A 24,355-nucleotide genomic window follows, 5' to 3' on the forward strand; every position below is an offset into this window, starting at 1 on the left:
ACAGCAAGGGTCTCCAAGAATATTTGCTTTTTTTTTTTTTTTTCTGCTGCTTGTGGAAATTGTTCAAGAGGCAAAACAGCTGCAATGGCTGGTCAGGGCTGTTTGCTGTGCGATAAATACAGGAGGTGTGCTCTGGTCTGGAGACCAAGCAGCTCAGTGCAAAGCTGAGATCTCTTCTTATCCAAAAATGCAGCTGCAGTTTAGAAACCACCTGTTGGGACTGGTTCTTGTCCTGCTTTTTCTCCTTGGGCATTTCTGGGCTTCCCATGGAACTTTGCTCTTTGTTCCAGCAATATCCCATCAGATAGTGTTCACTGACCCTGATGCACAGTATAGGTGGATGTAGGACAATGCCCTGTGCATTTGCCCAGTATAGCTACAAGGAAGACTGTCCCCTTGGATGCTAATTCTGGCTTTGCTGTATGAGTCTTTTGAGGATTACTTTACTGAGCTCCTGCAGGGCCAACTCCCTTGTCAGCCTCGCTAAATTTCAGATTCGCCCAGCTCTTGCATGGAGTTTCATCTCCCATGATGGCTGTTGAGGAGAGGAGCCTGGCACTTCTGACAACGTGACCTCAGGTGTCTCAGAAGCCACTGGTTTGCAGAGCTGCTTGGCAGGGTGTCTCTGCTTTGCTCTCCCTGGGGTGTCTCAGAAGTAGCCTTGCAAACTAGGAGAGAAAAAAATACAGATAAAGCTTAGTGTTGAGTTTATGAGCAAAGCCTGTCACCTTCTGAAATCTTCTTTTTGAGTGGAAACTGGACAAGCAGCTCCTCATTTGGAATGCAGAGCATAGAGCCTGCATAATTTATCAAGGACAGTGATAGACCTGGGACAGCCCAAAGTGCTTGTTGCTGTTCCTCTCTCCCTCCCACAACTTCTCCTGCCCCCTCAGCCATGCAATTTGGAGGAAGAAAACACACCCCTGATGCTGACTCACTTGATCTGTTAAAGACAACCTACACACTGGCAGGGCTCTGCAAGCCTGTGCTGGAGGGGCTGCAGGAAGCTGTGATTAATGCAGTGTTGAAGTATGAGAGTCCATGCTCCATCCTTCAATTTGATGGATGGACTCATTTTGGATACAGCGGCTTCCTGCAATTCGCTGTGTTTTACCTTCACCACCCAGCAGTGCCCTCATGGTCAGAGTCCTGGCCTTGGGGAGAAAACCTGGGGTGAAACCAGGCCCAGGACATAGAGTGGGAGGCAGCAACACCAGCTGCCCTGCCAGCAGATGTGGGGCTCACAGCAAGGTGCTTGCAGCCCCTTCACACCCTGTCCCTAGCCCTGATGGAGCTATCAGCCATTGGGCTACCCCCTCAGCCTCCTTGGTCCCCAGGGATGGAGTTATGAGAGCTGGGGTCCCACCAGAGCTGGGGTCCCACCACAACTTCAGCAGCAAACTTGCTGCACTGAAAAGAACAACCCACTTTACCAAAATTTCACTTAAACAAAAAATGTCTGAGCAGATCTCCTGGCTGTCCCTCTGCACGTTTCCCACTGTTTTCTCCTGCTGGAGCTGTGAAAGCGCTGACCTGGGTTCTGTGCTGGGGCCTCCTAGGGACCTGGATCAGCCTCCAGTAGATCGAAGCTAGGCATTGCAATGTTATGAGGAGCTTAGCTGGGGCAAGGACGAAGTGGCCCATGGAAGGGGCTCTTGCTGCTGTTTGGATCAAATGCTCACACTCAGCTCTCCTGCTTATTGACCATTGGGACCACTGCTTTTTGGCTCAGCTGGGCGCTCCTGCTGGGGTGACCTGCCAGGGCCTCTGTTCTGGCGAAATGGTTGCCCCTCAGCAGCCTTGCTACAGAAGGTGGAATTATTTCTGTGTTTTGCAAGCTTTGGCAGGAATTCTTGCATCAGCCACAGCTGAGCAGGCCTGTGGCAAAATGCCACATACCCAGCTCCAGGCTGGGTGTGAGGTGGTGGGCCGTCCATTTGGTTCTGGCTGCTGGCTCAGAAGTACAGAGGATTTAAAATGTTTGGCTCCAGGGCAAGCCAAGAAATTTCCATCAGTAATTACATCTGGTACAAGCCAATAATTTCATTTTCACTCAGGTCTTTCAGAGGTGCCATCCCACCTGGCTTATGAAGGGCAGTGGTGGGGAATGCAGCACTTCAGGTTGTTGGTCCAATAGCTCGTTAACCACCTTGTTAGAAAAATGCATCATATTTCCACTTAACCTTCACAGAGACATTGCCAGACCTCGGAACAAGATGCTTCTCAAACTAGAGGCTGGACTTCCAAACAAAAAGAATTAGGTGCAAAGAGCCCTTCCCTTTCTGCTTTTTGGGAGGTCTGACCTCCACTCGGAGTGCTAAGACCATGGGTGAAAAGCAGCAGCTTCAGCCCGCTGAAGCCCCCACCACCGTTATCAGCAGGCTCCTCAAGGCAAAAACAGCCCAAGTCCTTGGCTGGGATACCAAGAGACATGAACGCAGTTAAAACTCTCTGAGCAAACACGAGGATGCACTTTCCACCTCTGTAATTAATTGCCTCCATGGGCCTGCAAGGCAGAGCTGTGAAGAGAACACTGGGATCGTTTGGGAAGCAATCAGAGACTGTCCTGGGGGAAGAAGGATATGGAAATTGGTAAGTGTTGAAGGGACAAATGGCCATTTCCAACTCCTGATAGCCATCTATTTATTTAATGTGTGAGTAAACACTGTTCTTAAGGGGGATAACGTGTGGGAGCTGCTGCCTTCTGCATTAAGGTGCCAGTAACGGCGTTTATGGTCGGAAAGTGGCGGCAGCGTATCATTAGCAAATTAAGAAGGAGGGAGCTGGGTGGTGCAAACTGCTCGCACTGCTCTGCGGCAACGTGTTGGGACCTGGCAGGGCTTTGTGTGAGCGTGGGTGGGATGACCTGGATGGACCTGGACATGTGCCACCCCCTGCCTGCTACCTGCCATCTGTGCGAGCACTGACCAGACGTTGCTCCAAGCCCCTGTGCCACCCGTCCCCACTCCTCTGGTGTGATTATAGCACAAATGTCACATGCATGGAGCCCTCCCCACCGGACATGCAAATGGATTCTGCCCACGTGAACATCTACACCAAGAAACTGTTAATTATTTGCTGAACAGGATGCTCAGGCACGGACTAGACCTGTGTGTGTTGGCTCTGCACACAGCTGGTGCATGCGTCGTGCCTCTGCTCCTGTGCCTTTATGTGCCAGCCCATCCATCCTCATGGTGGAAAACCATCTCCATCCATGTGAGCCTTGGGGTTTGGCTGCTGCAAGTGCTCAGATCAGCTCTTCTAACACACAGACAGCAACCGTTCTGAGTCACTCATGCCTCAGTAAGCAAACACACTGCATAAAAACCCTCACCAGGGAAAACGTCAGATGTGCATTTAGCATCATGGGCTCCTGAGAAGATGGCAGTTGCCTGTCAGCCCCCACGCCAAGCGGTGTTTGAAGTTAATGCCTCCCGACGCAGAGACGAGAAGACCTCTGAAAGGACAAATTAATAGAAGCGTTGTGCAGGGAGGAAGCGCGAGCATGGCGGTGACAAGGAAGAGTCTTTCTGATGATATCGAAGCAGAAAGAGAGACAGCAACAGCAGAGGATATTAAAAAGATGAGAGAAGAGCTGAATTTGACTGGATGGGTATGATCAGGATCAAAACGAATTAAGACTTTTTACAACAAAAAAGTGTGTGAGAAATAAGTTTCATCAACTAAAATTAACAGGACGAAACCTTCAGCTTCCTGTAGACAAGCTGGCTTTATGAGATAGGGAGAGAATTCATCACTCCTGGAAAATCGCTAACGGTTTTGGCGGGTATTTAAGAAGCTCCCTGACAGAAGGAAGGAACTGGAGTATCCAAAAAGCTGGCGGTTGGCAGGGGCTAGATAAAGTTATCTCCAAAGGTTTGTGCTGCAAAAGGCTCCTCTGCTGAAAAGAAAATGTTCAGTGGGTTCTTCTTGAGGCAGGCTGGCTTAGCCACTGCAAAAAAAAGGGGGCAGTTGGGCTGGCTGCTCTTACTGAATGGCACGGGAAGGGCTTCAATGCAAACAGGCGTATTATCTGGAGGTTTTTATTACTGGGTACATAAAATGGGCTGAAATCAAACAGAATGGTTTAGTCTTACCAAACTTAACTCTTTCGAACAGCCCCAGGGGCATAGAACAAGAGGGAAAAGCTGTGATTTATTTGGCTTCCCCTCCATCTCAGAAGAACAAACAAATTTTTCTTTTGAGACTCCATACAACCGAGCCCATGCTGAGTTGCCCTGATGTACCCAGAACATGCTGCAGAGCCTGCCAGTGCTGCCATGAGTCAGAAATGGGAAAACCAATGGGGAATGATGAGCCTGAGCACGCCACAAGAGGTGTCCCTTCATGCTCATACGTGGTTGGAATCAGACATGGTGTGATCACAGCTCCGGCAGTGAGAGCTGTCACTAGGGCATCCTGCAAAACAGTCCAGACCAGGGTGGCATCACTTTGCTATTTTAAGCTCTCACTTGCACACAAATGCTGAAGGGAAAGATGTGACAGTCACACGTGCGCATGTGCTTTTTAATTTTTAAGGACTTGTCAGCTTTAAAGGCAAGGTTGGGAGATGTAACAGCTTTGTCGTGCTCCCTTATCAAACCCACAACAGTGACCTTCTTGGCGCTTATATCAATCACATCAGCCAGACAGCACATCTCCGTCACGAGCTGTGTCCCAAGAGGGGCTATTTTGCCTTCATGCAGGGAGGTCTCTGAGAAGGCCAACACCATCCTGGCTTGTATCAGGAATAGTGCAGCCAGCAGGGCCAGGGAGGTGATCATCCCCCTGTATTCTGCTCTGGGGAGGCCGCACCTCAAGTGCTGGGTTCAGCTTTGGGCCCCTCAATACAAGAAGGACATCGAGGCCCTGGAGCGTGTCCAGAGAAGGGCTACGAAGCTGGTGAAGGGCCTGGGACACAAGTCCTATGAGGAGTGGCTGAGGGAACTGGGGTTGTTTAGTCTGGAGAAGAGGAGGCTCAGGGCAGACCTCATTGCTCTCTGCAACTACCTGAAAGGAAGTTGTGGGGAGCCGGGGGTCAGCCTCTTCCTGCAGATAACTAGTGATAGGACTAGAGGGAATGGCCTCAAGTTGTGTCAGGGGAGGTTCAGGTTGGAAATGCGGAGACATTTCTTCTCAGAAAGAGCAGTCAGGCATTGGAATGGGTTGCCCAGGGAAGTGGTGGCGTCACTGTCCCTGGGGGTGCTCAAGGAAAGGTTGGACGTGGTGTTCGGAGACATGGGTTAGTGGGTGACATTGGTGATAGGGGGTGGTTGGACCAGATGGTCTCGGAGGTGTTTTCGAACCTTAATGATTCTGTGATTCTGTGATTCTAAGGTTGTGTGTTAGCAGATGATCTGGCTGCAGGAGGAGGGACGGTTCCCCTGGGAGGTGCCCCAGTGTCAAGATGTGCCTGTGTGTGAGAGCCAGTGCTGGGGGGCAGGAATTTGGCCAGACTGGGACTTGAAGCAGAGCCCCATCAGACCTGCTGGCATGCCAGCGTCTTCCCTCAGGACCATGCTAGTGAAGCAGCCAGAGCTGCACTTCACAGGTTTTTTAGTGGCAATGCTGCATATTTGGAGGAGGATTTCAGCACGCTAACGAAATCCAGAACCCATGTGCACTCATGAGGCCAGCTGACTGCCCTCTGAGACCACCTTTGCCCCAGGCAGCCTCTTTGTGTTTTTGAGTGAGCGGCAGAGGGAAGCGGGCAGCTGGGGCATCTCATCAATATTTTATTCATGCTGCCTTGCAGCTGCAAGAGGTCCAGCTCCAGCAGTCTCATCTCTTTATATTCTGATACCCAAATTTGACGGAAGATGCTCACCTGGCTGCCGGGCAGAAGGCAGCACCCAGCCAGCACCTTCGCTAGCCCAGCAAAATGAACCAAATGCCAAGGCAAGGCAGCGCTGAGGGTCACTGTGCTGCAAGATCATGATGGATCCTGGACACGTTATCTCTGATGGGTGTCTGTTCCTGCCTTTCTGTTGACAAATGGGTGCTACACCTCCTAAAATGTCAGTGTGGGGAAGAGATCAGCAGTGCTATGCACTTTTATCCATCTCTTCCTCTTGATGGAGGGGAAACCATGCAGGGAGGGGTTTTGGGCAGCAGCAGGATTGAATCAGCTTCTCCCACACTTATAAACAGGAATCAGAAGCCCCAGCACATCCCATTGTTTTCTGCGTGTTTGCAGATTTCAGCTGGGTGTCACTTCACTGTGCCATTCCGCAGCTTATTTTCTGTCCTAATCTCTTTGTTTTTCAGTATTTCTTCATCTCCTATTCACTCTTCTCCTGCAGCCATCAAGAGCTGCAGCAGCATCCCTGCTGCCAGCAAACAGCTGGATCAGAGACAGACCACAGTATCGTGGGGTGCAAGTCCCAGGCACGAGAATGGAGCATGCGGAGACCTGCACTCATTCCTACTGACCCTGATGGGAAAGGACAGATGTTGGATGGGAGGCAGAGGTGGCCACATATGCAGAGGATGCTGGAGACAAAGTGGATACAGGGCTTGGCGCTTCCAGGTATCTCAAAGCACTCGCCCTGGCATTGACTGGTGGCAACTTGGTCTGAAATAAGAAATAGATATATCTAGCTGAAAAGCAGAGGTGAGAGGAGGAAGCTTTCCAAATGCAGGATGAACTAAAAGAACAGACTTGGCAAAGAAAAGGGAAGTATTTAGAAAAGCACAAATAAAAGACTATTCCTTATTTGACTTTTTCAGATCGGTACTGTTATCCCAAAGTTTGCAGCTGGCTTTTTTTTTTTTTTTTTTTTAAAAAAGGGAGGGAGAGAGTTAAAAAAAATCCATCATGAAGAAATGTGTTTTGGGCCACATGAAATGAGTATTTTTATTTATTTTTTTTTAATTTTTGTTTGCATTCTTGCAGGAACTGTGCATAAAGCAATAAATCTTCTGCTACGGGGCAAACCACCCAGCCAGTCCCCTGGGCCCCTGCCTTGCTCTAAACCCCAAGAAATGCTGTCAGAACAATAGTGCAGGATTCTTTCTTTCTTCCTTTCTTCCTTCCTTCCTTCCTTCTTTCTTTCTTTCAGTTGTTTTCCTTAGGAGTTGTTGCTGCAGCACCAGAATTCTGTGCCAATCAACCCCACTGGCTCCAGCCTTGTTTCTCACTGCCTGTGCCCTTTCCAGCCCCCTTCTCTCTCCCCCCCATCCCTGCTCCTCCCTGTGGCTATGCTCTGCCCCCCGTGTTGCCTCCAACACCAGCGCTCCTAAAACACTCATAACCTGGGCACCCTGGCCACAGGATGAGCCAAATAGACAGCTATTTTTGAGGTTGAATTTCTACCCCAAGAGTACTTCTTCCAGCAGTTCCAGTCCCTGGGCATCTTGCAATACCAAACTTGTCCTGGCAAGCACTGAGGCTGCATGCAGCCTCCACACCACTCCTTTGTTTCTGCTTTTGTAAGCCAAGAAGAAAGGTCTTTGTTTGCTTTGTGGAAACCAGCTTTTTGCTTTTTGTTTGCTTTGTGGAAACCAGCCCTTGTGCGAGTGGTTGGATGAACAAAGTTTGTCTCTTCTGTGCTGCAGCCTCTGGTGTCTGCCCAGGGTGCGAGCTCTGATTGCCCCAGCTGGGCCATTTGGGGCATCTCTGTCTTATTCCAGCTCAGGTTTGGTAGGAAACATGCCACCTCCAAGCATGGGATGCTCTGAAAACCAAGCTGTGAATATCCAAAAGACAGAGACAGAGCTTGTCCGCACTGCAGAGATAGCTGGAACCAGGCTTTTGGCAGAGGTTTCTCTCTGCATGAAGCATGAAACCTGCCAGAATATTTTCTTTTAAGTTTTATGCCTCCTGGGCTTTGCCTGCTCACTGAAATGGCTGGGATATTGGTTGGAAAAAAACTCCTATCAAAGTTTTTTTTTTTTTTTTTTTAACTCAAAATGCGGAAATGTATTTATTCTCCTTTGAAAAATGATCTTCTCACATCCAAAATTCTGGGCTGGAAAACCATCTTGCAGTAGAGCATCCATTGTCAGCTGAGAACGGCCAACTGTTTCCTCTTTTCCCTTCATTTGCTTTGTCCCCCAGACACTTTCATTCCCCATCAAAAGCCCCTGGCAGAGGCTGAACCTCGAGTTGCAATCGTCGTCTGCCCAAAGCAGCAGTGATGGGACCACAGCCCATGGCCAGGTCGCTGCTCCCATGCCCTGGGTTTTTCTGGCACCCTGGGCTCCAGCTGGAACCAAGCAACCTCCAGCTACTTCTGCCTCATAAATGCAGCAACCTTTGACTTCCTGGGCATGCAGAATGATTTATTGGTGCAATGGCTCCTACCACTGGCCTGGAGTGGTCATCCATCTTCCACAAATTTGCTGATGGAGCCTTGCAAGCTTTTAATGCTTCCCTAGGCAAAGTGGCCTCTTCTCCCTCAGCTTCTGCTCCTGACCTCCAGCATGGCCATCCCCAGCCCTCCCACGGGTTTTGGCTGGGGTCTGTTTTTAGGCACTCTCTTATGCTCATCTCCTCTGATTTCTGTGCCATTTCTTCCTTTGTATGTTTTAGCTTCAGCCTGTGAGATCTCATTTTGGTGGCCTTGGAAGTATGTTATTTATTTGTGTTGCCTGACTTGTGCACTGAAAATCCTGCTCTTTTCCATTCTTATATATGATCCTACCTCTGACTTTAGGCCTCTGTGGGATCTTGAAGATGCCAGGCATTTATTCAGACTTCTATCAGATTATTATTTTTTTAAAATAAATAATATATATATTTTTAATTTATGCATGTGGTGCCCAGTTGTCCCCGGGCTAAGGGACTTTGCCTCTAGCCAAGGAGAATTGCAGAGGAAAGAGGAGAGAAAGCCAGACTCAGTCCAGAACTTGCAACCCACACAAAGCTCTGGGGAGCAGCAGCTACAACAAGTGGCGTCTCCGCCAGTGGCAGTGGTGGGAGCTCTGTGAGCTATTGCAAATCCCCCAGATGCCTTCAAGGTGGTTTTCAGAGCCTGCTGCAGGGGCTTGTGGAGCATCTTGCAAAGCCTACACCCAACATTTGAGGTCATTGTATTGTAGTCCAAGGAGATTGGGTCTGGTTTAAATTTCCTTATCCCTGTGTCCTCCAGAGATGTGTGGCCCAGCCTTCTGCTGGCTGCAGTCTCTGCTTTTCTATGAAAAACCCAACAGATGAGATGATTCAATAAAAATCATACTGATGGAATGAGCTCAGGAAGAAGCAGAGCCAGAAAATATTTCTAAATCCCCATGCTCTTAAAACTGAAAACTTACCCAGGAAAAGTTTTACTGGGTCCAGGCAGCAGGAGGCTGGTGCCCACAGACTTTCCCAGCGGAGGCTTTTCTATGCTGTAGCAACTATTAATAAATAATCAGGAAAGTTGTTTTTCAAGGAAAGGATAAGATTGCCAAAAAAGGCACAGCCACCTGAAATTGAAGTCTGCAGGCTGATCGTGTGCTGGTGCCGCGGGAGGTGGACCAGACCTGGTGGACCTTCTCCAGGCACGGAGCAGGAGCTGTGCGGGTGCGGCTGCCGCACCTGGCCGTGCTCTGCAGGGTGCACGGCGTCTTGGGCTGGCCAGATATGTCACAGAAACAGACTGGCAGCAATAGGGGGGGCGCACAGTGCCATGGCTTTTACATCCACTTCTCCTGCTGTTGAAATGTGCTCTGAGCCAGTGCAGGGATAATTTGGAGCAAATAATTTATCAGCTGCTCAGAGCTGCCTTTTCTGCTTGGCGGGTCCTCTCGCACTTCAGCGTAGCTGCTTTCTGAGCTTGCTCAGCAGGTTGGATTTTGATGTTCCTTCCCTTCCCTTCCCTTCCCTTCCCTTCCCTTCCCTTCCCTTCCCTTCCCTTCCCTTCCCTTCCCTTCCCTTCCCTTCCCTTCCCTTCCCTTCCCTTCCCTTCCCTTCCCTTCCCTTCCCTTCCCTTCCCTTCCCTTCCCTTCCCTTCCCTTCCCTTCCCTTCCCTTCCCTTCCCTTCCCTTCCCTTCCCTTCCCTTCCCTTCCCTTCCCTTCCCCTTCCCTTCCCCTTCCCTTTTTCTTTTTTCTTTTCCTGAAACTCCAAATAATCCTCACTGCTTTTCTTGAATTTTAATCACCTGTTAGTCCTGTACAGCCAACGGAGCTCTGCATTGGCAGTGCAGCCTCTCCACTGGACTGCGGGTCCTTTTTCCAGGGACAGCCTCCAACCCTCATCTGGCTCACTGAGTCGGTTTTGTGAAGGTTTGCAGCTCTCCCCTGCTGCTGGGGAAGTGGCAGAGCTGCCACTTGGTGTCTGGACCCAGAAATGAAGACACTGGCAAATGTTTGTTAACAGAAGGCTTGGCTCGGCTGTCACTTTATTTTTTTCATTACTCTTTTAAGGCAGTTAAAGATGATCAGGAAAGGAAAAGGTGGAACCAGCTGCTGGTGTAGCAATGCTCCAAAACTCCTGGCCCCAGCTGCATGGAGTTTCACAAAGCCTCACACCCTGGCTGCTAAAACCTGTTGCTGGGTGGAAAATAATTATCACTCCTTGAGCAGCAGCATGCAAGAAACCCGATACCTTGTGGCTTCATACCTTCTATCCTCCCAAGTCTCCTTTGCCTCCAGCAATGCTTGAGCACCTGCCACATCCTAGGACAATGCTGCCAGAAGGCAGCAGAGCTGGGGGCTGCTTGGAGCCATGTGCGTGGTCGCCCAGCCCTGCTGTGCCTGTCTGCATCCCAGCACAGCCACAGACTTGGCCTCCCCTCCTCTACTCAACCAGCAGTACTCGAAATGCATGGGGTCAAAGTCATGATTTTCTATTGCATCTAAAAGAAAAAAGTAGCACAGCTATGATTCCTGGCTTTATCACTCCATCTAGGCACAGCACATCTGTGTCTGCCATATCTCCTTGCGTATCTTACTGGGGATGAGGACTAGAGCTATAGGAGAGAGCAAGAGGTTGGTTACTGGGCTTAGGAGCATCCTCCAGCATGCTGTGCCCTGGGGATGTCCCTCTGGGCTTTCAAAGCAGTGGGACCATGGTGCCAACTCCAGTGAGCAGGCCACAGTCTTGCCAGCTCCTTGCCGTGCAGGTGGGTGGAAGCAGGGGATCGCGTGAGAATTGCAGTTTTCTTTGCACATTTCCAGGCTTCCTCCTGAGTGTTCGAAACTGTGAAGCGAATGTCACCTTCCTCAAGGTGGGGGGGTGGGAGGAACAGGAAAGGAAACCAACACCCAGTATGGAGGTGAGTTTTTTTAAAGAAAAGTCTTGTGATTGTTGAAGGCAATCTTGTGATTTTCAGGAGGTTTGCTGCTGGGTCATGGCAATAGTGAGCATGGAAATATGCCCAGCTGTTGAGTATCTGGGCAAAAATCTTGGCTTGGTATGGCTGGGAGCAGCCAGGCAATGTGTCCGCTGCTGAGTTGTGGGAGGACAAGGGGACAGGCAGGCCAGATCCTGCCAGACATAGAAGCACCCAAAGCAAACCATGAGGAGTGCTCTTGGCTCCTCCCTCCTTCTGAGAGCTGCTCCCAGAAGGTGAAGAGCTCCCGTGTGGCGACCACAGCTCTGAAGTGTCTAAGCCCTCATGGGTCGATACACCTTGTGCATGGAGTGTCTCTCATTTCACTTGTTTCAGGACTCCACGGTCTGTGTACTCCAACCAGGAAGCCATGAAGGGGAATGAGTGAGAGCATTAGGATATCGGGGAGAGCAGTAGGATAAGGATGAGAGCACCAGGGTGAGAGGAGCAGGAGATGGGGAAGAGCAGCAGGGTGAGGGTGAGAGCATCAGGAGGAGGGTGAGTGCATCAGGAGGTGGGTGAGAGCACCCGGAGGTGGTTGATAGCATCAGGAGGTGGGTGACAACATCAGGAGATTGGTGAGAGCATCAGGGTGAAGGTGTGAGGGTCAGGAGGCAGGTGAGAGCATCATTCTCTGTCCCAGCCTTCTGCAGCGGATGGACCTTCTGCAGTGCTCCAATGCAAGGGGCTGTGTGCAACCCCTCATAGGGCTGCGAGAGCACAACATGTCTGGGAAAACTTCTGCTTGCCCTCTGCAAGGGCTTGGGCATGGTGCACGTGGGGCTCCCCTCCTCCTGCAGGAGCACATGCATGTGATCTGCCCTTCAACCTGAGCTGCAATCCCTCTAAAGCACTGCATGTCCTGGAGGTGCTCCAAAAAGCTGGGGTGGCTCCGCTAAGCCAGGCTGCCTGCATGGTTGGGACCTGGCAGCATCTTCCCACCTCTGCAGAGTGGACGCCCAGGACAAGCAGGGGTATCCCCAGCCACGCCACCCTGCTTGCTGCCCAGGGCTGAGTGCTTCTGGTGCTAAACAGTGATGGCTGGAGCTGAGCAACCTTTGTTGCATGCAGTCCATCTTTTACCCCTTCGCTCCGGCATCCCCAGCAATTGTTGTCCTCAAGGACTGCAACTTGTGATCCTTGGATTCAGCCCAAAGCCAATGTCTTTAGAAGTAATATTTTTTCCTTTTTGTTTTTTCTTTTTCCTTTTTTTTTTTTTTCCCCAGCAACTGTGAAACAAAACACATTTCCCAGCCTGTGCAACGTGACCCTCGCTTGTATTTGACATCTTAAAAGGGAGAAATGCCACGAGGTTTCTGTGCAAGGGGTTCTGTAACTTCAGGCAGCTGAGATATGGAGCAGCGCTGGATGATTCGAGAGGAGGTGTCAAGAGCTTTCTAAGCCAGAGGAAGGGACTTTTCTCCCAGACCTTGGCTCTGCATCTCCCCCGAGCCTGGTGGCACTGGAAGAGGTGCTGGAGGGTTTGTCTCCTGGAGCACATGCAGGGAAGTGGCAGGACGTGTATCTCTGCCGCCCACTGAGAGTAGCCCGGAGGAATGAAACAGCTCCTGAATTTCCCAACCCCCATGGGGGTATGGCAGTCTGGGCATTGTCCCAGGAGAAAAGCAGGTAAAGATGGGAAAAAGTGATATGGACAGATAGGATGAGAATGGAGAGAGCACAGCGAGGGCAAAGAGTACTTCCAACATGACACCACTGCCCAGGCTGAGGTCTCAAGGCAGGCGTTTGAGTTAATTTTAACTTGGGCCATACACAAGCCCTGCGGGTCCCGAGTCCCACCTGAGCGCAGCTTTCCTTTTGGAGGCTTCACAGGGGGACGTTGGGTTCCTGTTCTGCAGCCTGGATGAGAGCTGCGGGTTCACGTCCATCACCCACCACCTTCCACAGGCTCTTGCAGCAATGCCAGCCTCACCCTGCGGTGCCCTCCCGCCTGCTGCCATTGAGATGCCGCTGAGCACAGCAGCCCCCAAAAGCCAAGCTCTTTATTAGTGCTTATAATAGCAGAGAGAGCGGGCAAGCATGTCCTCAGCCACCCCCAGGACGTGGCATAATGTTCCCTTTCTTCCAGTATGAATTTGGCTTTGCAGCTGATAGATAAGACTGCCGGAGTCAACACAATGTGCATTGCCTCTAATCAATTGACATGCTAGATCCTTGACAGAAAAACACTTTGTACCCAGTGGTAATTATTTGTTCCCTGCCAGTCTTGGAGATCACACCACTTTCAGAGTGATAAGCAGTTGAAATACGGACTTTTTTATAAACTACCCCTCGGCGGCTGAAAGTCAAAGACATAAAAGAGAGAAATAGCCAGGGCTGGAGGAGCAAGTACGGTGCAAAGACTTGGCTCTGGCTGTGAATTCCCCAGGGAAGACAAAGGCTTGTGGATGTCTAACAGTAGGAGGGTTACGTACAAGTCTGGCTTGTCAGGGTGAACACGGACACCCTGGGGCTTCACTTCTAAGACTTTTATTGCCATCTGCAAGGTCTTCTCCATCAGCTGACCCAGAGAGTGTTGCAGCAATGCGGCTGTGCTCTGGGAGAGCATCTATTGGGAAGGGATTTGAAGGCTTGAGGGGCTGTGGGACCATCTGTGCTCCCTGGCAGGCTCTTATTTGAATGCATTTATCTCTCTCCGCTCCCCCCCCGCCATGACACCCTGCTGTGGCTTTGTCAGATTAAAACGCCCTTTATTAGAAATCTCTCCATGGAGGAATTTATAGGCAGATGAGCCACCTCTTCACCTTCCCTTTGTTAAACAGAATAACTTGAACTTTTGTCTTGCTGGCAGGCAGCTTGTCGAACCTCCTGTCCGCCCTTGCAGCTTTCGAGTGAACCCTTTGTGATTCACCAGCATCCTCCCCATGAGCTGCTGCCTGACCGAGCCTTGGCATCGCGTGGGGTCGCTGCACCCTGCAGGAACCTGTCCTGCCCTGGCACAGCACGAGGCTCTTCAGACGGGGATATATTGGCCACCAGCAAGAGATGCTGCGTTTGGGCTCCTCCAGCCCTCCTCCTCCTCCACCACCAGCCCTCGGCTCCCCAGTTACAGGCTCTCCACGCAGGAGAGGGCAGGCAGCTGGTGGCAAGAGGGCTCCTGAATCAGTACATGTGCTGAGCGTGCATGTGCAACATCGGGAGCCTTCAGGACTTGCAGGGAGCCGGGCAGCATGGCCCGTCGGCACCGCTGATGGAGGAACCTCGGCCGTGGCTTGGGGCAGAGCTCGTGATCAGAGATGGGAATGGGGAGAATGTCTGGGAAAGCATAAATCCACCACTGGCAAAGCTGCTGAGCCCACTGCAGTGTGCCGCAACTTAGAGGCTTCACCCCCCCCCCACCCCGGGATGGAAGATGGCATGGCTTGAAGTTTGGCTTTTTCCACCTACCGCTGTTCTCCTGCTCAAGCAGCCTGCGCTCCAAGGCACTCAGGTCCAGCATGGAGCCAGAGCAGTGTGTTTGCAGACACAGCAGTCTACTAAAAGCATAATGACACCTCTGTGCTGGATGGCTCTGCATCAGAGGGGTTGCTGCACAATGAATTCACATGGTAAAAGGCCACAAGGCAGCCAGGAGCTCCACAAGCCTCCAGCACAGCTTGTTTCTTGGGCAGCTTGCTCTCAGCATGGGGCAGTGGCTGGCCTTCAACCTGCTTTGTTGTCCCAGCCATCTCAATGCAACGCAAAGTTTCATGGTGATCCCTAAGCTGCCTATGGGGATATTTTGGGGTTGAGATACAGACTCCAGCAAATCAAATACCTCTTTTAGCGAATGGCTGCCCCGGGAATTTAACACAATAGCCCAGGAGCTGAGATTTCTCAGTTTGCCTGGTCTGGAGATATCTCCTCTGGACTTAGCTGAAAAATTGTGCCAGCTTATCTGCTGGGGACTGCCAGCAGCATCTCACTGCTCTCCCCATCCCCTCTGGGTACCCACATGCTGGCTGGGATTTGCCTTTGCATTTGGGGGCTGGATCCTGTAAATTCCCCAGTTCACCCTTGGATTCCAAGCCAGTCAAAGGTGGAGGTGCCCCTGTTCCTTCAAGCACAAAGAGGTACAGTGCAAAGGGCCACCGTGGGTACAGTGCCAACCCTCTTCGCAGCCATTAGTGAATACAAGGGAGAGAAAGACCAGTTTGCACAAAGAGCCAGGTTGGTCTTTGACGGCTGGTTCAACCCAACAGGCATGGCTAAGAACCTGGAGATGTTGGGATGAGTCACCTCGAGCCAGGTTGGCACAAATTCCCTCCACTGGTCTGGAAGGGACCACAGGGAAGGGGCTGGCACAGGGGTTTGGCATCAGGAGACAGAGCTTGGCATCGCCACACCTTTGCCGGCACGCTGTCGATGAGCTCTTGTCACCAGCTGCTGTCTGCTGGGCATCCTGTGGATAATGAACATGTGGCCCGAGGCCAGGTCCCAGGAGATAATGAAAACTGATAAGACAAAATGAGCTCTCCAGCAAATCCCTTGGAGGGTGTGCTCTTCAGGAGCAATCAGTGATGCTGTCCCTGTGCCAGTCTGCCCACTCAAGTGTCTTTTCTCTACAGGAGGTATTAACAAAACCCTTCACAGCACCTCTGGGAACCCCCGTGGTGTCCCACCTCATCAAGCTTCACTAACGACTTCCAATGACTCTTTACCAAAAACTCTTAAAAGAGATTTAATAACTTGCCAAGTGGGGAAATTTGTATGCATCAGAATGACTCTTGAAGCCACTGTTGCCCTTAACCCTGTGTAGGGAACATCCTCTAAGCACTTGTCTGGCAGCCTGGAGAAGATCAGATTGAAACCTGTCAGCTGCTGCTCGATGTCTGGAAGGACTCTGCCTGCCTATTTATTTAGTGAAGTTCTTTTGTGGGTGTTCAAGCCCACAAGCTGGGTAATTTGTTGGGAGCCTTATTTTTGTGTATGGGAGCAAAATACCCAGGGGCTGTAGCCTACCTTCAGCTGTAGGGCAAGGCAAGATGAGGAGATGGCAGCTAAACAGCATGCGGGGTGTAAAAATCTATGGGGAGTAAAATCTATACTTGTAGATTTTAGGGACAAGATGGAGTGTTTTATGTTTTCTGGGACCCTGCAAAGGAGGTCACCACCAGGTAAGTCAGGAAAGCTGACCAGCTGTAATCCTGGCCTCTGTGCTAGAAGCTTTTTGCTTGCATATTGGACCCACAAAACCAGGACAAATGATGGGCTTGGAAGAAAGGGACCAAAAAAATGTCCCTAATATCAGACAGTTCTCCCCCCTTAGGTCCATTATTGCAAAGGGAGACCCTGCCCTACCACAGCAGGGACTTCTGTGCAAGCACAGAGAAGCTCTTGCAGAGGTAGGTGGTCTAGGACAGACAGAGCAGGATTTGTCCCGAAGGAAAGTGTTTCCATGCATGAACACAAGCACCTGAGACAGACTTGGAGGACAGCTTTGCACCTCCTCCATGGCGAAGGGATGGCCTCAGTCCCGCAACCAGCTGGAGACACCAACCACCACAGCTCCCGTCTGCATTACTCCAGGCCCCCAAACCAGCAGGGTTTGGAGCTTCACAGAACTTGCTTTCTTTCTTTCAGAGTAGCACTGCATCATTTTGAGCCGGTTCCCTTTAAATGCCTGGTCACTAATAAATGAGACTCCAAGAGACAACCATGATGCATAAAATCAGAGCTGGCCCCACCAGCATGGAGCAGATGGGGATGTAGAGGAGGATGAGAGGCTGAGCATGGCTAGGACTCACTGGAGGTGTATGAGGACAGTGGTGGAAGGGGCAAGGGGGGACGAGGGGTGAGGGACTGGGGTGGGCTCGTCCTGGCGCCTACCCCTCGCTCAGGCTGCGCTGGGGGCTCCAGCCTGGGGCAGAGTGGGGGCAAGGCAGAAATGACACAGCTCGGCCATTTCCACAAGACCAGCTTTAATATCAGTCATGAGAACGAGGAGAAAGCACAGAATCCATTAACAGAAAAAAAAATAAAAAAAAAATAAAAATAATAATTAAAAAAAATGAAGAAACCCACCGCCCCGTGCCCACCCGCTGGAGACGGACTTTCCAGGCACTGTAGACGGAGGAGCACGACACAGCAGCTGGGGTGGGGACGATCCACCAAGAGCCACCCGGTCCGGCCCCTCTCCAGGGATGCTCACCTTGGGGTGACTGGTAGCGCTGAGGTGGCCCGGCCTCGGGGACCTGGCTTAGCTTAAGATTCATCACAGACTGACACGAAGGACAAGAACGTAAGAAGAATCCAAGAGCTGCGACTTTTTGTTTCTTTATTCTAATTCAGCCTACGACGTTAGTAATGGTGATTTCAGGGGATGGCTGGGCCCGCGAGTTCCTTCTTGTTGTGAAAATCAGAGACTGTAAAGAGGAACAGAGCTTATAAAGACAGCTAGGAATATATTGCCATAAAAAGAACTGGCATGCAAGTGCTTTATACATTTGGCAGTATGTGAAATGGCGGGGCTTCGTTTGTTTTTGTGGTGGTGGTCTCTGTGTTTTGTACGGTTCAAAAATGAGCTGCTGCCTTCACATCTTGAAGACAACCCCCCCACAGGAAAGGACAACACAAGTCAAGTCCAAGGCGCCTCTCGCTTGGTTTTGGCAGAGTATATATATAATATATATATATATATATTTTTAATGCATAGCGATTTTCTTCCTTATTTTTTTTTAATCATTTTTTTTTTGCCCCCGTTGCAAACCTGAGCTCGGTCCCTGCTTTCCCGTGCAGTTTCCCTTCCTTAGGTGTTGGCACTGTGGAGCGGTCGGACGGTGTCAGCAGGCGATCTCCTCCAGTGTTCCCAGGGTGGCCTGCAGCGGCACATTCACAGTGTGGCTGATGGTTTCCGAATGATTTGGCATGGGGTCACAAGTGCTCTGTGGATGGAGAGATGAGACAGGGTCACTCTGGGGCTGCTCACCACCCCCTGCCTCTCCCAACGGCATCAACAATTCCTTCCTTTGGAAGCACGACAGCATCAGTCCTTGGGAAATGACTCTGATGGGGCTGAGCTCGGGGAAGTGTGCTCCTCTCTCCTAGTGGGGCTCCTTACCACGTTTTCATCATGGCTCCCTTCCTCTTCCTCCTTTCCGAGTAGGTCTAATAATTTCTCCTTGATCAGCTGCAAAAGAGGGATGTTTGGTTAAGCTGGGCAGGAAGAGGCATGGATCAAGCTATGTACAGTCACCTCCAGAGCTGGAGGTGCACTGCATTCGGAGGACCCAAACTCACGGGGAAGGAGACAGTCTTTCAAAGAAAACCACCCCATGTGTCAAAACTGAATTTTTCACATGACAAAAAAATCCAAAACCTCAATTTAAAAAGATGTATTTGGGGGTTTATTGAAAATGTCAGCTATGTGAGTGCAGTTTCCCTTCGCAGCCACATCTCCTTGGCAGCTGCTGCTGCTGAAAAGCAGATTGGATTTTCAAGGGAAATCCCCAAAAAGGATGAGAAGTGAGTGTTTTTCTGAAAATCTTCCACTGGGAGGAAAAAAAGACACAAAAGAAGTGAGCTAAAAACGTGAACAACTGGGTCAGTTCTGAAGGAAGCATGGTCGATGCTGGCAGGCAGGAGGAGATGCTCATTGGGGATATGGGACCAGCTGCACACTCTGCCCTGGTCCAGGACTGTGTGGAGTGAATGATAAGAAAAATCCTATCTAGGTTCAACATTTCCCTCTATTTTGGCTAAGCCACCAGGTTAGAATAGGTGCATCCATTTTCTGGCAATCTCATTTAGTTTACAAATGCTTTGGTTGAAAATGCAGAGTTTAAGGTGCATGGAACCCTGCCTTGATGAAACCCTGAGCAGATCAAGATTTAGATTAGGAGTGATTTGAGGTATTTTATTCCTGCTCTCCCTGCCCAGTGTGGGCCAAGGATCTGCCACAAGCGACCGTGGAGGTAAACGTGCTGGTGTATCCCCAGGCATGCATCGGGAGATGAGGTGCTCTCTTAAGCCATGTTTGCCCAAAAAGAAGAATAAGAAAAAAAAAAAACAGCAAAAGGAGACTATTTCCCAAGTTCTATAAGTAGATGTCAAATAAAGGAGAAAAAAAAAGAAGAAAAAATCCAAACTTTGCAAGGGTTCTTATTACCTTCTTATGACAGCACCCCAAGATAGCTGGGAGGAGGCGTTTTTAATGAAATATTGTGTGCATTCAGACTGAGATATAAACTGAGGCACTGGAATTATTTGCACTCTGAAGCCATTATTAGCTTTATGGTTGTAATTTTCAGTATATTTTATTGCAGGATAATGCCACCAAGTGTTAACAGCAGCCCAGAAGGGACTGTGATGGGGAGTGACTGCAAAGCCAGCAGCCTTACTTTAATAACATTTAAGAGGTTTTTCAGGATGCTCCAGTGAGCTCAGAAGACAGAGCATGGATGCCTGACATCCCTGTGCACCACCTGGCTGGGCAAACACTAATGCAACTGCCACAGACAACCTCTAACTATGATATCCCCTGGGATTAAAAATCCCTGGTGCCATTATGATAAGGGGCTCAGCCAGGGCTGGATGATGGAGGTCCAAGACATCACATATTTGGGTGCAGGGAGCCTAAAACCACTGCATTAAAATCCCCAGCTGAGCTGAATTAGCAGGAGGCAGTGTCCCACCTTGGGCTGGGAAGTGCCTCTCCACATAGGTGTTCACATCCTCCTTGAAACTGTCCCATAAACTCATTCTTTTCTGCCATAAAACAGGGAACATGTTTGTGTGTTCAGGTCCCTGGGGTCATCTCATTGCAAACAGGGAGCTAAATGCAGTCTTGGCAGTTGAGATGCTGTTCCTTGGTGGCTCACATCCAGCTGCAGCCTTACTCCCTGCCTCAGTTTCCCACTTCAGCACCAAAAATCATGAGCCTGAAACCTCACATGAAGCTTTCTGCAATACAGAGAAGACTGGGAAATGAAATCCATGGCTGGTGGAGAGGATGCTCCGTGGAGGGTTTGTTTGGACCGTGACCCATTTGAAGAGAAAAATGGGGGGAAAAAGTCCAAATGGCAGAGGTGGCTTTTGTACCAGGAGGATGTGGAAAGCATCTTGAATTTGCCTGTGTGCTCATGTTGGCAGTGGGATGCTCCAGGGATGAGGCTCACAGTGGGGTTTTAACAGCAAGAGAGCCTGTTTAGGACCGCCAAGGCAAATTTTGGTATCACAGCACATAAAAGCCAAAATCACCTGGGAGATGCTGGGCTGAGACATTAGCTTTCACAGGGGAAACTGCTTAGGGAAAAAGAGATTACAAATACGCAAAGGTCATAATTGCTGATGGAGGGCAGGAGGAAGGAGGGCTGCTGGAAAGCAGCATACCCCCAGACTGCTTATTGCAATAATTGCCATTAAAGGGCTTGCACTTTTCCCTGGAGCAGCTGCTCTTGGCCACCAAAGAGCCCCAGAATCATGATCGAGCTCGTCTCAGCTGTTCCTAGAAAGCTCCTTGCTCCAGGGCTGCTGGCAGAGCTGCAGCCAGTGGAGAACAGAGACTGGGGTTTTCCACTGTGGGCAGCAGCACAAAGTCCAGCCTCACTGCTTCTCCAGCCTGATGGGTGGGTAGAGCAGTCATTAATTAAAGGCATTTGCATGAAAAGATGGTAACAGAGTGGCTGCATGCCAGCCCCTTGCATGAGGAGCCCCCCACTTATTTGGCACTGATGCAGGAAACCCACACCATGCTATATAGCTGAGACTGGTGCTACAGCACTATCATAGAGCATTAATTGTATAGTATAACTAATTCATAATTAATTATAGTATTAATTGAGCACATTGGGCATGGAGTGTTGTGGTCTGCGATTGCCCCAGCCTGGCATAAATGCTTGCAAGCCCACACCATGCCAGACAAAGGAAGCAAAGGTGTCTTACCTCATATATATAATCGAAGAGCTCTAGTATAGTGAGGATACTAGCACCGATAAATAGCCCCATCTGGCCTCCAATGTCACCTAGGAGAGAGAACAACACACCGATGGTTTTATCCTCGGGGTGGGAGCAGTGAGGGGTGACCCGCTCAGCCCTGGAGCCCAAAATCCCAGCACTGAAATCAGGGATGGAGGGGACCAGTTGCGTGCCAGGTCTTGGTTCAACCCATCGTGAGCAAAGTCGTGCCTGTGCTGAAGGCTAATGGCTCACAAATGCTCTTAGAGCATCCATGCCACCGTGGTGCAGCTGGGCAGGGCAGATCAATGGGCATTTCTCCTTTAGCTGCAAGCCTAATGAGGACGCGATACTGCTGCATCACATGCACTGGCATCAGAGGAAGCCATCTGTCACAGTCAAACAGCAGGTTTCATCCCAGCAATCCCAAAGGCCTTCCCAAACCGGGCAGTGGAAGAAGAAGGATGCCAGAAAAGAACTAGGTAATGTCCCATGGAGCCCCAAAAACTCAAACAAATCTGCCACAGAGATTTGTGAGCAGGGACAGGCTAGCTTTTATTCTGTGGCATCTCGAGATTGTTTCTGCTAGGGTCCTGTGGTGCTACAGGGCTGGAGAAGGGCTGCGGGGTAGGCACTGTGGGGAGAGGACACTTCCAGGATCTGCTGGGGAAATAGCTCCCGATGTGCGACGTTGCACTCTACTAAACTGTGTACATCAGGGAAGACAAACTGCCTGGACTTTGCTGCAAAACGCCCATATTTCAACTGTTAAAAGGCACCCTTGGGTGGAGGGGTCACCAGGACTTTTGCTGTAGGTGTCCATGACACAGAGACAGAAGAAAGAGAGGGAAAAAAAGAGTGCTTTTGGGCAAAGTGCTGGTTCAAAAGGGGTTGGGTGCTGGGAGGTAAGTGCCCAGAGCCCTGGGGATGAGGGTTGTGCAAGGGGTTGCAAATGAGGAGGATGGTGTCAAAGTGGCTTCAACACCAGCCTTTTCCTCTTCCTTAACAAAGCAACTTCATCCCCCAGACCCAGTGGGTCCCAGACACCTAAACCTTTAGCCGTCATCCACAAAGCTTGACCCAATTCGAGGCTAAGCAACCCAACAGCCCCTCTACCTTCTCCATTGCTCCATAGGGGAGCACCCAAAAGCAAAGCACTCAGGGTCCTGGCTGGCCCTGCTGGTCAGTGGTCCTGCTGGCAGTGGTCCCTGGGACATTCCCCAGCTTGGTGTCAGAAGGAAAATAAGAGAGGGGATTGAAAGCGTGATGGGCAGTAAGGTGGCTGGACCTTGCTGTGCTTTCATGGCAATGCCAGTAATCTGTGCACCCACTTGTGGCATCTGTCCATTCCATAAACACACATGGCTCACACAGACTCCAAAATGCACCCCTGACACCTCCTTACCAAGTAAGGCTGCCACTTCATAGGCTTTCTTCTGCTCAATTGTCTCATAGTTGAGTGCTTCAAAAAATATGTCCAACACAAGAATATTCTCTCTGTAGAAAGAGGACAACAGCACCAGCCCATCAGCCACCAGGAGCCTTGTGCACTTTGGTGTAAGAAAAAAAAAAAAAAGGGACTTTGGGGCTTTATTCTCTCTGTTCTCATGACTCTCCTTCTGGGGTTCTCAGAAACCCATAGACACTTGGCCCTTGGACCTCTTGGAGACCAAGCCACAGGGCATCCTATGGCTCCCCTGGGAGCCATAGACCAAGCTGGAGGACTTCTCTCCCAAGATCTCTGCTCAGGATCTGATAGCTGGATCTCACTTTAATGGTAACAGAAGAGTCATAATGATGATTAATATGGAATAACTCTTGTTGCCTCCATAAAGTAATAACGTGCCCAGGGCTGGTAAGAACTTGAAGTCAGTGGCTGCCTGAGGTCTACCGCCTGGACTTAGGCAGAGAGCAGCCATATCTCAGAAAGAGTCAGCAAGACTGGGCTTCCCTGACAAAATAAAAGGACTTTTTTTTTCTTTTTTTGGGGGGGGTATGGGGTATGCTCATGGAGACAAGGCCAGGGAAGAAATATACGGTTGTCCTGAAATACCTCTACTGAGCTGAAAGCAACTTACATCTCATCTCTTCAAGGGCTTCACCCGAACCCTCCCTGGAGGACATCTGCCTGTTTGGTGATGGAGGTATTGGCAAGGTCTAGTCTGGGCAGGGGCTGGTTTAAATGGCCATCAGGGCTTTACAGACACTTTCTCCCCTGTTTACTAAAGCAACTAAAAGATCTGTTTTCTGCAACACTCACGAGATATATTTTTCTGACTTGTTAAACTTCTTCTCCAGGTACTTGGCTGAAGTCTTGCTGGGGATCTTGACCATGGAGAGCTCTTTGTTGTACCTGGTCAGGTTACAGGGTGTCCTGCAGATGCAGTAATTGCTGTCCTTTTCAGCAAGCAAACCTGGAGAAGGTCACAGAGTTAGATCTCACCAAGTCAGGGACACACAGCAGATGTGGACCAGAGGCCATGCAGCCCAGAGAGGGGCCAAGCAGTCAGATCTCGAAAGAGAAAAGCTGCAAGAAATCCCAGTCCCGGCCATTTATCTCCCACTTTATTGCCTGGCCAGTTGTGGCAGCTCGAAGAGAGGCCCTTTGTGTGAGGCCACACTCGGTTACCAGCATCTGCTTGGGGACAAGCAGTGGTTGTAGCTCTGCCTTTGCTGGTAAGATGCCAACCCTTTCTCCCATGCATCTGATCCTGCAGCACTCAGCCCTGGGAGTCTCCTAAATCCCAATCTAGAATGGGTCCCTTCCTCCATCCCAAATCCAGACCCGGCCCTGGACCTGGACCCAGAGGTGCTCCCCTCCTACACCTCTCGGGGTGCCCATTATCCTGGAGGCTGCTGCCCTGATGGAGCCCCGCACCCATCACAGGACTAGAGGAAACTTTATCCCAAGGAGCACCCAGCCCTCCCCAGCACTTTGGTTCTCATCGGAACCCATCACTGGGCCGCAGCTGCTCTAAACCACCCCACCCCAGGAGGAGGCAGGCTGATGAAGTCCCTCGAGCTTGGCACAGCTGTGGCACCCAGGGATACCCGCTGGTACTCACCGAGTGCAGGCTCTGCGCATTCCTTGTACTGCTCCGGGGTACAGAAGGGAGCATCCCCTGCAGAGAAAGGACGTGCATCGTCAGTGGGCATCAGCTACCGTTGCTGCAAGGGAGCTGGGGACTGCGTGGGGACAGCAAGG

The 24,355-nt window shown here is 50.5% G+C and overlaps 1 protein-coding gene across 1 annotated transcript in view; it reads right to left on the reverse strand.

Moving 5' to 3' along the window:
* Positions 1-18,038: 18,038 nt before the first annotated feature.
* The window catches only part of ASIC2 (acid sensing ion channel subunit 2), a 506,101-nt gene continuing 499,784 nt past the window's right edge, over positions 18,039-24,355 (reverse strand). The window contains exons 5-10 of the mRNA XM_035566902.2: positions 24,216-24,272; positions 23,411-23,564; positions 22,556-22,647; positions 21,139-21,218; positions 18,317-18,385; positions 18,039-18,140 (exon numbers count right to left, since the gene is read on the reverse strand). Of these exons, the coding sequence (XP_035422795.1) occupies positions 18,039-18,140; positions 18,317-18,385; positions 21,139-21,218; positions 22,556-22,647; positions 23,411-23,564; positions 24,216-24,272 (554 nt within the window). The remainder of the gene's footprint in view (positions 18,141-18,316; positions 18,386-21,138; positions 21,219-22,555; positions 22,648-23,410; positions 23,565-24,215; positions 24,273-24,355) is intronic.

This window comes from Cygnus atratus, chromosome 25 (genome assembly GCF_013377495.2).
Source record: "Cygnus atratus isolate AKBS03 ecotype Queensland, Australia chromosome 25, CAtr_DNAZoo_HiC_assembly, whole genome shotgun sequence".
NCBI lineage: Eukaryota > Metazoa > Chordata > Aves > Anseriformes > Anatidae > Cygnus > Cygnus atratus.